The sequence below is a fragment of the Oncorhynchus masou genome, chromosome 18 (assembly GCF_036934945.1).
Source record: "Oncorhynchus masou masou isolate Uvic2021 chromosome 18, UVic_Omas_1.1, whole genome shotgun sequence".
Classification (NCBI taxonomy): domain Eukaryota; kingdom Metazoa; phylum Chordata; class Actinopteri; order Salmoniformes; family Salmonidae; genus Oncorhynchus; species Oncorhynchus masou.
In genome coordinates, this window is record NC_088229.1 from 33,354,085 (window position 1) to 33,370,249 (window position 16,165).

Genomic DNA, 16,165 nt, shown 5'->3' on the forward strand with positions numbered 1-16,165 from the left:
TTGACTTCCTTTCTGCGTTCTCTCCAGTAATCACTTCCATTCACATGTCCTCATTTCTGCTTGCTGGACAAGCTGTAAAACCAAAATAGCAGTCTCTTTCTATCTCCCTCCTACTCCCCCCCCCTCTATCCTTTATTGGCAGGTTAATACCTCCATGGTGATCCCTTTTCATGAAGATAATATGTTGACCTCTGCTGTATTACTTCCATATTTTCCTTTTATTGCATTTTCATCTTACCTGTGACTAGCCAACTAGCTGTCAAAATCCCAGTTACATGTACAGGCCTACTCAAGCTCTCCCATTGCCATGACATCAGTGTGATTTACAATACATTTCTCTATGGCATTAGGAGTTACAGGATAGAGGGAAAGGTGTGACAGTGCTTGGCTTCTCTGGTGTGATATCACCTCAGTGAATGTTCCTGTGCAGTCCAGTTGTTAGAGTTCCTCTGTACAACTGTGTCTCTGTCACTGTACCTGAGGGGGCAGGGAGGTGGGAAGAAGGAGGGGGAACAAAGGAGCAAGGAGAGTGGACCTGTCTTCGGGGAGAGGGAGAGAGGGAGAGGGGGAGAGAGGGAGAGAGGGAGGAGCTCCCAAGCAAAAGAGAATCACATACAACATGTTTGTCAAAGCTGAGAGAGTTAGAGGGAGAGAGAAAGAGAAAAGGGGGAATGCTGCCTGAAATACCAAAGCAAATGACTCAACTGGTGAGGTGATCATACCTCCTTCGGAAACGATGCTATCGACAGCATGGTCCAAGCTCTATCTCTCTACATGTCGTAGTTATCTTACTTTGTAGACACTTATCTCTTACTTTCAGTGCTGTTTAGACCATGGCTTCCACAGGATGGTTTATGGTGGTTCTAGTGGGCTTTTGGAGTCAGTTAAGCCCTAGTTGGGGAGCTAATAACAGGCTTGGCAGATACCGCTACCAGCGCAGGAACTGCTTCACCTGTTTTTATGGATACAGTGGCTACAACACGGGACACACGCATGGTGCAGGTGAGTGAGAAGTATGTGCGGTGTGCACAGTGCTCTACCATAGTAGCGACTTTGACGGGGGTGGGGGCCATAAACAATTTGAAGTCATCATGAGGGGCAGCAGTGGCTTGAGGGTCTGCGTACCCACATACATACCCACAGATGCAGTCAGAGCCGGCCCTAGCCTTTTGGGAACCCTAAGCGAATACATTCTACTCATTTTGCCATGGGGAGGGGGAAAATTGCTATTTGAACTCTCAACTGTAAGACTGGAAGAAATATATAGAATAATTGTGGCTTAAGCCTACAAAGTTGCCCTTCCCTGAAATAGTATATCAGTCCTGGCAGTACTGTATGATGATAGACAATGTCACTTGCATCTTCTGGAATACAAGAGAACCCCTAGTCTGAGAGATTATAATTCTGAATCATGGCGTCTGTGTGTGTTGACATCTGACATGTCACTAACTTATCAGTGTGGGCTTTAGCTTCCGTCCCTCTCCTCGCCCCAACCTGGGCTTGAACCAGGGACCCTCTGCACACATCAACAACAGAAACCCTCGAAGCATCGTTACCTTGCAGAGCAAGGGGAACAGCTACTTCAAGGTCTCAGAGTGAGTGACGTCACCAATTGAAACGCTGTTAGCGCGCACACCTCTAACTAGCTAGCCATTTAACATCGGTTACACTCACCCCCCTTTTGACCTCCTCCTTTTCTGCAGCCAACAGTGATCCGGGTCAACAGCATCAATGTAACAGTATAGCTTCCGTCCCTCTCTTCGCCCCGAACCAGGGACCCTCTGCACACATCGACAACAGCCACCCTTGAAGCATCGTTAACCATCAACCCCACAAAAGCCACAGCCCTTGCAGAGCAAGGGGAACAACTACTTTAAGGTCTCCAAGCGAATGACGTTACCGATTGAAACACTGTTAGAGCGCACCCCGCTAACTAGCTAGCCATTTCACATCGGTTACACTTGTCTGTGTGAGAGATGTAGAAATACAATGCAACTTTATTGTCCCACATGAGGCAATGAACCTACATTAGTGGCTTAACCAACATTACCTTTAATGGTAAAATTGTAATGGTGTGAGTGAACTTGTGTAAAATTCATTGAAAGCAGGTGAGGATCAGGAGACAATGCTGCTCCTGCAGTTAAGGGGTATACCCTGGAAGATGTTTAATAGCCTCTCACTTGTCAGAGATACAGGGAGGATCTAAATGTGGAGAGAGAGAGAGAGCATTTGAACACGTCATAAGCAATGACAATGTGTAGGAAATTGGCTTTAAAACATCACATTTGTCTCTCAGCCACATGACAAACTGTGTAAAATAGCATCATAAAACTGCAAAATAATTCTCTCTGCCCCATGGCAAAATGTACACAATTGCAGGAAATTAGCTTTAAAACTGCTAAATTCTTGCAGCCTCAAACCAAAATGAGTAGAATAACATCATACAACTGAAGGAAACAAATATCTCTGCCCTATGGCAAAAGGTGTTAAAATGCAGGAAGTTAGTTGTTTTCCTAAAATAATCTGCTTCCCTTTTTTGGGGGGGTTGGGGCTCCCCCTGGAGCTAGGTGCCTGTGGCCCCAAATGCAGTAGTCCGACCCTGGAGAGAGAGAGATAGAGATTGATTAATAACTTAAAACATATGTCAGCGGTAGGTGATTTTTGTCGGGGTGGATGGTCGGGAGCTGGGACATACAGTAGATATAATCATTTACACTGTCACACCCTGACCTTAGAGAGCCATTTTATTTCTCTATTTGGTGAGGTCAGGGTGTGATGTGGGGTGGGCATTCTATGTTTTGTATTTCTTTGGTTTTGGCGTGGTTCCCAATCAGAGGTTGCTGTCTATCGTTGTCTCTGATTGGGAATCATTCTTAGGTAGCCTGTTTTCCCACCTATGTTGTGGGATCTTGTTTTTTGTTAGCTCTGTGAAGCCGGCAGAACGTGACGTTCGTTATTCCTTTGGGTGTTTTTGTTTGGTGTTCTGAGCATTAAAGATCATGAACACTTCTACGCTGCACATTGGTCTACTTCTTAAGACGAATGTTAATGTACACTGCAAATTGACCATAACTGAGCCCAAAAAAGAAATTGTATTTGAAAATAACAATAGTTTTCATACCTTGATAACATTGAGACATGATCACATATGTCTCTTTATTTTATTTTGGGGGAATAGTTGGTGAACAGATTTCCTAAATTAAATGCATGTTTTGGTGAATTCCTGGTGATCTGTCTTTTTTTTTTAAACTCTTTTTTTTTTTTACAAACATTTTCCAAATTCCAGTGTGTTGGTGCCCTAACCCAACTGTAGATGGTGTATCCTGTGTCAGCATCAGGAGAGGGTGAGATACAAAACATTAGGAACACCTGCGCTTTCAATGACGTAGACTGACCAAGGGAATCCAGGTGGAAGCTATGATTCCATATTGATCTAATATGTTAAATCCACATTATTCAGTTTAGATGAAGGAGAGGAGACAGGTTAAAGAAGGAAGCCTTGAGACATGGATTGTGTGTGTGTCATTCAGAGGGTGAATGGGCAAGACAAAAGTTTGAAGTGCCTTTGAACGGGGAATGGTAGCAGGCACACCGGTTTGAGTGTGTCAAGAACTGCAATGCTGCTGGGTTTTCCACACTCAACAGTTTTCCTTGTGTATCAAGAATGGTCCCCCACCCAAATGACATCCAGCCAACTTGACACAACTGTGGGAAGCATTGGAGTCAACATGGGCCAGCATCCCTGTGGAACGCTTTTGACACCTTGTAGTCCATGCCACAAATTCAGGCTGTTCTGAGGGCAAAAGGGGGTGCAATGTTTTGTACACTCTGTATGTCTTAGGGTGTTTTCACATATAGTCCTCTTTAAAAGAACCCATCTCAGTCCTCTTTAAAAGAACCCATCTCAGTCCTCTTTAAAAGAACCCATATCAGTCCTCTTTAAAAGAACCCATCTCAGTCCTCTTTAAAAGAACCCATCTCAGTCCTCTTTAAAAGAACCCATCTCAGTCCTCTTTAAAAGAACCCATCTCAGTCCTCTTTAAAAGAACCCATCTCAGTCCTCTTTAAAGTGAACTCTGGGATAAAAAAGGCAAACAAACTCAGTTCTCTTCGTATTCACTCTACCCTTGCATTTTCATTTGAACTCTTTTGCCAGTTCACTTCAACTATTTTGTGGTCTGAATCCTCTTCGTATTCACATTGCTATGCTTATAAAGAGACCAATATATTTTTTCAACATTCACTCAATGCATTCTGGGTTTAAACTCTCCTCTTTTTAAGTGGGAGAACTTGCACAATTGGTGGCTGAATAAATACTTTTTTGCCCCACTGTATATCGACATAACCTGAAAGGCCACTCAGCAAGGAAGACGCCACTGCTCCAAAATCACCATAAAAAAGCCAAAGTACGGTTTGCAACTGCACATGGGGACAAAGATCGTACTTTTTGGAGAAATGTCCTCTGGACTGATGAAACAAAAATAGAACTGTTTGGCCATAATGACCATCGTTATGTTTGGAGGAAAAAGGGGGAGGCTTGCAAGCCGAAGAACACCATCCCAACCGTGAAGCACGGTTGGCAGCATCATGTTGTGGGGTGCTTTGCTGCAGGAGGGACTGGTGCACTTCACAAAATAGATGGCTTCATGAGGAAGGAAAATTATGTGGATATATTGAAGCAAAATCTCAAGACATCAGTTAAAGCTTGGTCGCAAATGGGTCTTCCAAATGGACATGGACCCCAAGCATACTTCCAAAGTTGCGGCAAAATGGCTTTAAAAAATTACTTATTCAAATCAAATCAAGTCAAATTTTATTTGTCACATACACATGGTTAGCAGATGTTAATGCGAGTGTAGCAAAATGCTTGTGCTTGTAGTTCTGACCATGCAGTAATATCTAACAAGTAATCTAATAATTTCACAACAACTACCTTATACACACACAAGTGCAAAGGAATGAATAAGAACATGTACATAAACATATATATGGATGAGCGATGGCCGAACGGCATAGGAAAGATGCAGTAGATGGTATAGAGTACAGTATATACATATGAGATGAATAATGTCAGGTATGTAAACATTATATAAAAGTGCCATTGTTTAAAGTGACTAGTGATACATTTATTACATCTAATTTTTTATTATTAAAGTGGCTAGAGATTGAGTCAGTATTTTGGTAGCAGCCACTCAATGTTAGTGATGGCTGTTTAACAGTCTGATGGCCTTGAGATAGAAGCTGTTTTTCAGTCTCTCGGTCCCAGCTTTGATGCACCTGTACTGACCTCGCCTTCTGGATGATAGCGGGGTGAACAGGCAGTGGCTCGGGTGGTTGTTGTCCTTGATGATCTTTTTTCTCACAGCTTATGAAGCTCTCTTAGCCTATAGATCACATTATCGCAAACAAGTAATCTTGAACTAAAAAAATATGCATCCTTGATGCACATCATCTTCTCTCTTTTGTGGCACCAATGTGAGCGTTTATGGCAGGGTGTTGCAGTAGTCAGGTGTGTTGTGTATAAATAATGTCAAGTGAACCTGGGGAGCTTTGTTTTCACATTGCCCTAAAAAAGGGAACTTGACCTCCTCTCGAAATGATCTCAGTTCAGTTCGGTTCTCTTTGGGGGCTCTTTGAGGGGTCTAAGTTCCTTTGGAGTGTTCACACTGCCCCCAAAATTAAGCAAACCAAATTGGCTGAAAGGGAATAAGTGTGAAAACACCCTTCGACTAGATATTAGAGTTATAGACTACCTGGCATATTCAATCTGCAGATGCAGCAGTTTCTTTGTTGTTTCTTTGACTTGGTAAATTCCTGTGATCCTCCTGATTTATAACAGTTGGAGTCTAGTTGCTTTTTGAATGCGTCTTATCATTGTCCAGTAAGAGTATGGCAAGCACAAGGAGATCCTGGCACCACACACACCCATGCATGGACACACACAAGAAGTCACTCACACATGCACACACATTCATGTGTGCACACACACGCCAGCAATCACGCACACGCCAATGCTACTTTCCAAAACCAAGTTTCGGCTGCACTCCATACCTCTAATCCTGAAAAATGTTGTGATATTGGACCGCAGCGGACCACAGTCTTGTAACCCCCACAGGTTGCCAAACTGTGTACTTGATCTGAGCCATGTGTGTTCCATCTCTGGTCGTGGTTCCAGTTCCAAACATGTTGATGCTGGCTGTGAGTGTGGGAGAGACCCCAGGGCAGCTGTTTAGGACATTACAACTGAGTTGTGTTGTGCTAGTCAGTGTGAATTTCATGGCTGTTGGTGAGAGGTCAGTGACTTGAGGCCAGATATACACTGAATGACTGTGAGGTCAAGGAGGGATGTTGGCCACAGCAGCAGAGGCCAGTGGCTCCAATCCATATCAATAATCCTCTCATGTCGAGAAATTAACACACTTGAATAATGCAACACAGTATGTAGAAATGTTGAAACTGTTAATTGCTGTTCTCAAAACAATGTCCAGTACAGGCTAGAACACTACAAGGCAAGAAGATACCGCTGGCTTCCATCTTTGTAGGCTAACTTTCCTTGCTAGTTTACAGCTGAAGCCAACATCAATTCACTTCCCCAGTACTATGTTTGTGATAATATGTAAACCATAATGCTAAATATCCTGATTTGTCAGCAAAAAATTCATCTCTCCCAGTTGAGATCATCTTTGCTGGGGCCTCGAAATGGCTTTGTGTGTGAATGACCTAATGGGCCTTAAAGAGACAGCGCACACTTTTTTTTAAATAAGAGATTTCTTATTCTATGCAAATGTTGATAAGTCCCAAATGGAAGGTTAACTGATTGTTTTTCATTTGTAGCCACATGAAATCAGCGAAAACAAGCTCAATAACGCATGCACACGCTCTTATTGAATATGTATTCACCTGTATTGTGAATAGGCCTTGGCTTCACCTTGATTTACCCAGTTTATCAATAGAGATTTACCATTGAAATTAATGATTACCATTATGCAGTTATCTTGTATAAAAAAAGTTTATTTAATGCATACAATCAAAAATACAAAATGTCCAATATAATGATATTGAACTCAAAGGATATGTCTGGATCAAGTGCCATTCTGTTACTTTGGCTAAAACGTCTTCTTTTGTTGATGTGGTATCATTTTGGAATCAAGTATCGTGATGGTATTGAGTATTGTGATACTAAACCTGGTATCGGTATCAAAGTCCTGGTATCGTGGCCTCTCTCTCTCTACCTGTCTCTCTACCTACCTCTCTCTCTACCTACCTCTCTCTATACCTCTCTCTCTACCTACCTCTCTCTATACCTCTCTCTCTACTAGAGGTCGAAAGATTATGATTTTTCAACACTGATACAGATACCGATTATTGGAGGACCAAAAAAGCAGATACTGATTAATTGGACGATTTTTAAAAATGTATTTGAAATAATGACAATTACAACAATACTGAATGAACACTTATTTTAACTTAATATAATACATCAATAAAATCAATTTACCCTCAAATAAATAATGAAAAATGTTCAATTTGGTTTAAATATTGCAAAAACAAAGTGTTGGAGAAGAAACTAAAAGTGCAATATGTGCAATGTAAGAAAGCTAACGTTTAAGTTCCTTGCTCAGAACATGAGAACATATGAAAGCTGGTGGTTCCTTTCAACATGAGTCTTCAATATTCCCAGGTAAGAAGTTTTAGGTTATAGGAATTATAGGACTATTTCCCTCTATACCATTTGTATTTCATTAACCTTTGACTATTGTATGTTCTTATAGGTACTTTAGTATTGCCAGTGTAACAGTATAGCTTCCATCCCTCTCCTCGCTCTTCCCTGGGCTTGAACCAGGAACACAACGACAACAGCCATCCTCGAAGCAGCGTTACCCATGCAGAGCAAGGGGAACAACCACTCCAAGTCTCAGAGCGAGTGGCGTTTGAAACGCTATCAGCTTGCACCCCGCTAACTAGCTAGCCATTTCACATCGGTTACACCAGCCTCATCTCGGGAGTTGATAGGCTTGAAGTCATAAACAGCGCAATGCTTGACGCACAACGAAGTGCTGCTGGCAAAATGCACAACAGTGCTGTTTGAATGAATGCTAATGAGCCTGCTGCTGCCTACCACCGCTCAGTCAGATACTTGTATGCTTGTATGCTCAGTCAGATTATATGCAACGCAGGACACGCTAGATAAACTAGTAATATCATCAACCATGTGTAGTTAACTAGTGATTATGATTGATTGATTGTTTTTTATAAGATAAGTTTAATGCTAGCTAGCAACTTACCTTGGCTTACTGCATTCGCGTAACAGGCAGTCTCCTTGTGGAGTGCAACGAGAGGCAGGTGGTTATAGTGTTGAACTAGTTAACTGTAAGGTTGCAAGATTGGATCCCCCGAGCTGACAAGGTGAAAATCTGTCGTTCTGCCCCTGAACAAGGCAGTTAACCCACCGTTCCTAGGCCGTCATTGAAAATAAGAATGTGTTCTTAACTGACTTGCCTGGTTAACTAAAGATTAAATAAAGGCGTAAAAAAACCAACAGATTTCCGATTGTTATGAAAACTTGAAATCAGCCCTAATTAAATGGCCATTCCGATTAATCGGTCGACCTCTACTCTCTACCTCTCTCTCTACCTCTGTATGCACAACTGATCCCCAGGTATGTGCACCAGATACATTTCCTAGCTCGGCTATATCCAGAATGCTGCAGCACCAGAGCAAATGCTTTAACCCCTACTCCATGCTAAGCTGTTGCATACATTTGGCTTTACCAATAACAATTGGTTGCTGACTGGGAATGTGCTGTATTGTCATACCAGATCATGTCCCACTTTTACTCACAGTGGTGTAATCATGCTCTAATGATTCTGTATGAAACAGTGCTGCTGTTTATGTCCTCGCTGACCGTGTGTGTGAGTGACACAAATGCACGCACGCACACACACACACACACACACACACACACACACACACACACACACACACACACACACACACACACACACACACACACACACACACACACACACACACACACACACACACACAAAGGGGCATTAATTTAGCCTCCCGTCAGCGCTCCGGGCCACAGCTATTAAAATTCTTTGCCGATCACTCGGGGAGGTGGTCTTCGTTAGCCTGTAGAGTTTGCATGTGCTCGATTGGTACACTGTTTGGGAGGCATACTTTTGTATACACTGTAAATATTTAGGGGAGATGGAGATTGGTTGTCACACATTTTGCTCTCGTGTGTATTTCACAGCACCAGTTTACCTGACTTTTCAATATTAGAATAAAGAACAAGGTCTTGGGTTGAATTGGGGATGATTTTTATCCTCGTATCTTATTCCAACGTGAAGTTATAAGCCATCAAACACACTCTGTCCACTTGTGTCCACTGTGCCCTCGCGTTGTCACACAGTATGGGGTTGGCTGTCAAAATGTTTGCTAGTAGCTTATAGCATACAGAGTCTTAGAAATAGCCACTCCTTTCTTTGGTCTGTTGATATTCCGAACAAAATTCTAAATTTTATGCTGTGAGAATATCATTTGTAGGGTGTATACATGTGTTTGCATACTTGTGGGTGTGTGTGACAGAAATTAAGGGGGCTCTTTATAGCACACACACAAAATGTATAATACCAAATATATACTACCAGTCAAAAGTTTTAGAACCCCCTACTCATGCAAGGGTTTTTCTTTATTTGGACTATTTTCTACATTCTAAACTTTTGACCGGAAGGGTAGCTCTTTATTCCCTCTTTTCAAGAAACATAATTGATCATAGATACTCCCATAATTCAAACATTTACAAAGAAAATACCAATAATGCATTTATTTTCTTTCTATGATAGACACATAAATTCCCCTCACCTTAGTGTTTAGTCATGCTAACACAAATTGACCAGGTGGATGTTTTTTCAAAGAATTCAAACATTTGAACCTTCAAAATATTACACGATTTAGATTGGGAGGATTTACCGCTGTGACAACCAACCCCAGTCTCCCCTAGACTACAGTGCAATCGGAAAGTATTCAGACCCCTTGACTTTTTCCATATTTTGTTACGTTACAGCCTTATTCTAAAATGGATTTAAAAAAATGTTCCTCATCAATCTACACACAACACCCCATAATGAAAAAGCAAAAACAGGTTTAAAAATGTTTGCAAATTTATTAAAAATAAAAAACAGAAATAACTTATTTACATAAGTATTCAGACCCTTTGCCATGAGACTCGAAATTGAGCTCAGTGTCACGACTTCTACCGAAGTCGTTGCCTCTCCTTGTTCGGGCGGTGCTCAGCGTTCGACGTCACCGGTCTTCTAGCCATTCTAGCCATTTTTCATTTTCCATTGGTTTTGTCTTGTATTCCCACACACCTGTTTTCAATCCCATTCATTACCCGTTGTGTATTTAACCCTCTGTTTCCCCACATGTCTTTGTCAGAGATTGTTTATTGTCAGTGTAGTGTTTGTTGTATAGGTGCGCGACGGGTCTTCGTACCCATATTTGTTTATATTCCTTTTTCTATTTAGTGTTATGGAGCATGTTACTTGGACATTATTAAAAGACTCAATTTTACACTCCGCTTGACTCTCCTGCGCCTGACTTCCCTGCCACCTATACACATATCTCTGACACTCAGGTGCATCCTATTTCCATTGATCATCCTTGAGATGTTTTTACAACTTGAATAGAGTCCACCAGTGGTAAATTCAATTGATTGGACATTATTTGGAAAGGCACACACCTGTCTATAGAAGGTCACACAGTTGACAGTGCATGTCAGTGCAAAAACAAAGCCATGAGGTCAAAGGAATTGTCCGTAGAGCTCAGAGACAGGATTGTGTCGAGGCACAGATCTGGGGAAGGGTACCCAAACATTTATGCAGCATTGAAGGTCACCAAGGACACAGTGGCCTCCTTCATTCTTAAATGCAAGAAGTTTGGAACTACCAAGACGCTTCCGAGAGCTGGCTGCCCGGCTCTCGGAGCAATCGAGTGAGAAGGGCCTTGGTCAGGGAGGTGACCAAGAACCCGATGGTCACTCTGACAGAGCTCCAGAGTTCCTCTTTGGAGATGGGAGAACCTTCCAGAAGAACAACCATCTCTGCAGCACTTCACCAATCTGACCTTTATATTACAGTGGCCAGATGGAAGACACTCCTCAGTAAAATGCACATGACAGTACACTTGGAGTTTGCCAAAAGACACCTAAAGACTCTCAGACAATGAGAAACAAAATTATCTGATCTGATGAAACCATGACTGAACTCTTTGGCCTGAATGCCAAGTGTCACATCTGGAGAAAACCTGGCGCCATCCCTACAGTGAAGCATGGTGGTGGCAGCATCATGCTATGGGGATGTTTTTCAGCAACAGGGACTGGGAGACTAGTCAGGACTGAGGGACAGATTAACGGAGTAAAGTACAGAGATGAAAACCTGCTCCAGAGCGCTCAGGACCTCAGACTTGGGCAAAGGTTCACCTTCCAACAGGACAACAACCCTAAGCAGACAGCCAAGACAATGCAGAAGTGGCTTCGGGGCAAGTCTCTGAATGTCCTTGAGTGGCCCAGCCAGAGCCCGGATTTGAACCCAATCGAACATCTCTGGAGAGACCTGAAAATAGCTGTGCAGCGACTCTCCCCATCCAACCAACAGAGCTTGAGAGGATCTGCAGAGAAGAATGGGAGAAACTCCCCAAATACAGGGGTGCCAAGCTTGTGGCATCATACCCAAGAAGACTTGAGGCTGTAATCGCTGCCATAGGTATTTCAACAAATTACTGAGTAAAGGGTCTGAATACTTTTGTAAATGTGATATTTTTGTTTCTAAAATAAAATGTCTAAAAATACATTTATTTCTCTGTCAATATGGGGTATTGTGTGTAGATTGAGAAGGGGAAAAAACTATTTAATCGACTTTAGAATAAGGCTGTAATGTAACAAAATGTGGAAAAGGTCAAGGGGTCTAAATACATTCAGAATGCACAGTTTGTACTGTATGCAGTGTAGTATGTCCTTTAATTCACTGAAATAGGAGGCTAGTATACACTGAATGTAGACAACTTCAGGAATACCTTCCTAATATTGATTCACACACCCTTTTGCCCTCAGAACAGCCTCAATTCGTCGGAGCATGGACTCCACAAGGTGTCGAATGCTTCCCACAGTGTGTCAAGTTGGCTGGATGTCCTTTGGGTGGTGTACCATTCTTGATACACACGGGATACTGTTGAGCCTGAAAAGCCCAGCAATGTTGCAGTTCTTGACACACTCAAAACTCTGAATGGCACACATACACAATGCATGTCTCAAGTGTCTCAAGGCTTAAAAATCCTTCTTTATTAACATGTCTCCTCACCTTTATCAACACTGACTGAAGTGGATTTAACAGATGACATCAATAAGGGATCATAGCTTTCACCTGGATTCACCTCAACAGTGTTTGTCATGGAAAGAGCAGGTGTTCCTAATGTTTATGTACTCAGTGTATGTTCTGCACAGGCACAGATAAACATCATTTTATGGAAATGGCCTGTTGGCTGTTGTTCCTTGTTTTCCTGCTTTAAATCAAATCAAATCCAATTTGATTTGTCTCATACACATGGTTAGCAGATGTTAATGTGAGTGTAGTGAAATGCTTGTGCTTCTAGTTCCGATAATGCAGTAATAACCAACGAGTAATCTAACCTAACAATTCCACAACTACTACCTTATACACACAAGTGTAAAGGGATAAATAATATGTACATAAAGATATATGAATGAGTGATGGTACAGAACGGCATAGGCAAGATGCAGTAGATGGTATAGAGTACAGTATATACATATGAGATGAGTAATGTAGGGTATATAAACATGAAGTGGCATAGTTTAAAGTGGCTAGTGATACATGAGATGGCAAGATGCAGTAGATGATATAGAGTACAGTATATACATATACATATGAGATGAGTAATGTAGGGTATGTAAAAATTATATTAAGTGGCATTGTTTAAAGTGGCTAGTGATACATTTTTTTACATCAATTTCCATGATTAAAGTGGCTGGAGTTGAGTCAGTATGTTGGCAGCAGCCACTCAATGTTAGTGATGGCTGTTTAACAGTCTGATGGCCTTGAGATAGAAGTTGTTTTTCAGTCTCTCGGTCCCTGCTTTGATGTACCTGTACTGACCTAGCCTTCTGGATGATAGAGGGGTGAGCAGGCAGTGGCTCGGGTGGTTGTTGTCCTTGATGATCTTTATGCCCTTCCTGTGTGTCCTGGAGGGCAGGTAGGTTGCCCCCGGTGATGCGTTGTGCAGACCTCACCACCCTCTGGAGAGCCTTACGGTTGTGGGCGGAGCAGTTGCTGTACCAGGTGGTGATACAGCCCGACAGGATGCTCTCGATTGTGCATCTGTAGTTTGTGTGCTTTTGGTAACAAGCCGAATTTCTTCAGCCTCCTGAGGTTGAAGACGCGCTGCTGCGCCATCTTCACAATGCTGTCTGTGTGGGTGGACCAGTTTGTCCGTGACGTGATGCGCCGAGGAACTTGATACTACCCTCTCCACTACTGTCCCGTCGATGTGGATAGGGGGGTGCTCCCTCTGCTGTTTCCTGAAGTCCACAATCATCTCCTTTGTTTTGTTGACGTTGAGTGTGAGGTTATTTTCCTGACACCACACTCCGAGGGCCCTCACCTCCTCCCTGTAGGCCGTCTCATCGTTGTTGGTAATCAAGCCTACCACTGTAGTGTGCTGTTAAATCCACAAACTTGATGATTGAGTTGGTGGCGTGCATGGACAGTGGGTCTAGGGTGTCAGGTAGGGTGGAAGTGATATGGTCCTTGACGTGCACTTCATGGTGAACAGGGAGTACAGGAGAGGGCGCAGACTGGGATAAGGATTGGTTGAATATGTCCGTAAACACATCAGCCTGCTGGTCTTCGCATGCTCTGAGGACGAAGCGTGAATGCCGTCTGGGCCTGCAGCCTTGTGAGCATTAACACGTTTAAATGTTTTACTCACGTTGGCTGCAGTGAAGTCAAGCCCGCAGGTTTCGGTAGCGGGCCGTGTCAGTGGCACTGTATTGTCCTCAAAGCGAGCAAAAAAGTTACTTAGTCTGTCTGGGAGCAGGACATCCTGGTCCCATAGAGAGCTGGTTTTCTTTTTGTAATCCGTGATTGACTGTAGACCCTGCCACATACCTCTTGTGTCTGAGCCGTTGAATTGCGACTCTACTTTGTCTCTATACTGACACTTAGCTTGTTTGATTGCCTTGCGGAGGGAATAGCTACACTGTTTGTATTCAGTCATGTTTCCGGTCACCATGCCCTGGTTAAAAGCAGTTTCAGTTTCGTGCGAATGCTGCCATCAATCCACGGTTTCTGATTTGGGAATGTTTTAATCGTTGCTGTGGGTATAACATCGCCGATGCACTTTCTAATGAACTCGCTCACCGAATCAGCGTATTCATCAATGTTGTTGTTGGACGCAATGCGGAACATATCCCAATCCACGTGATCAAAGCAGTCTTGAAGCGTGGAATCAGATTGGTCGGACCAGCGTTGAACAGACCTGAGCGCAGGAGCTTCTTGTTTTAGTCTCTGTCTGTAGGCTGGAAGCAACAGAATGGAGTCGTGGTCAGCTTTTCCGAAAGGAGGGCGGGGGAGGGCCTTATATGCGTCGCGGAAGTTAGAATAACAATGATCCAGGGCTTTACCGGCCCAGGTAGCACAATCGATATGCTGATAGAATTTAGGGAGTCTTGTTTTCAGATTAGCCTTGTTAAAATCCCCAGCTACAATGAATGCAGCCTCAGGACATGTGGTTTCCAGTTTACATAGAGTCAATGAAAGTTCGTTCAGGGCTATCGCTGTGTCTGCTTGTTGGGGAATATATATGGCTGTGATTATAATCGAAGAGAATTCCCTTGGTAGACAATGCGGTCGACATTTGACTGTGAGGAATTCTAAGTCAGGTGAACAGAAGGACTTGAGTTCCTGTATGTTGTTATGATCACACCACGTCTCGTTAATCATAAGGCATACCCCCCCCCGCCCCTCTTCTTACCAGAAAAATGCTTGTTTCTGTCAGCGCGATGGGTGAAGAAACCAGCTGGCTGCACCGACTCCGTTAGCGTCTCTCGAGTGAGCCATGTTTCCGTGAAGCAAAGAACATTACAGTCTCTGATGTCTCTCTGGAATGCTACCCTTGCTCGGATTTCATCAACCTTGTTGTCAAGAGACTGGACATTGGCGAGTAGTATGCTAGGGAGTGGTGCGCGATGTGCCCGTCTCCGGAGCCTGATCAGAAGACCGCTTCGTTTGCCCCTTTTTCAGCGTCGTTGTTTTGGGTCGCTGGCTGTGATCCGATCCATTGTCCTGGGTGGAAGGCAAAACACAGGAACCGCTTCGGGACAGTCATATTCCTGGTCGTATTGATGGTGAGTTGACGTTGCTCTTATATTCAGTAGTTCCTCCCGACTGTATGTAATGAAACCTAAGATTAGCTGGGGTACCAATGTAAGAAATAACAATAAAAAAAACAAAATACTGCATAGTTTCCTAGCAACGCGAAGCGAGGCGGCCATCTCTGTCGGCGCCGGAAGTTAAAAGGGATTTATTATTAAAAATTGTGATATCTGAGCGTGTGTGCCTGCGAGTGAACTTGTGTTGAGCCCGCGTGTGTGCGCACGCCAGTGTGTAAAGTCTGCGTGGCATGTTTCATGAATCCCCATTTTCCATCAGTGTTGATGTGGCTTTGGGTTTGATCTTCCTGTTGGCTGCGTCTTATAAAAACCTGTCACGTCTCGCAGCTTAATAAAATGACTCTAAGCCATATGATTGATAACATGTGGAAACAGCTATCATCTCTCAAATTGAAATGTGTACTGACCACTTTGTTGTGGAGGCTTAACATTCATGACCCGTGAACAGCCATTTTGTCTGCCAACGTTTCTTTTGTGATTCATCTTCATGTTTCACCCTGTAATTATCTAGAGGATATAAGGTTATGGAACTGACACTTAGAGCAGATTTAGTTCAGTTGTAATGTGAAGAAAAGTTCATGCTGTTACCCTCCCCTCCCTTATTTTTTAGTCTCTCAATTGTTTTGTTTGGTAAAAAGGAACTCATGCCTTTGTCGATTTGGGGGAGAAAAACATATAGCATGTCAAAGT

General features: G+C 43.0%; 1 protein-coding gene across 1 annotated transcript in view; it reads left to right on the forward strand.

The window, feature by feature from the left end:
• The first annotated feature begins 650 nt into the window (after positions 1–650).
• LOC135504444 (multiple epidermal growth factor-like domains protein 6) overlaps positions 651–16,165 on the forward strand; it is a 77,793-nt gene continuing 62,278 nt past the window's right edge. The window contains exon 1 of the mRNA XM_064923053.1: positions 651–1,002. Within this exon, the coding sequence (XP_064779125.1) occupies positions 834–1,002 (169 nt within the window). The 5' untranslated portion in view covers positions 651–833. The remainder of the gene's footprint in view (positions 1,003–16,165) is intronic.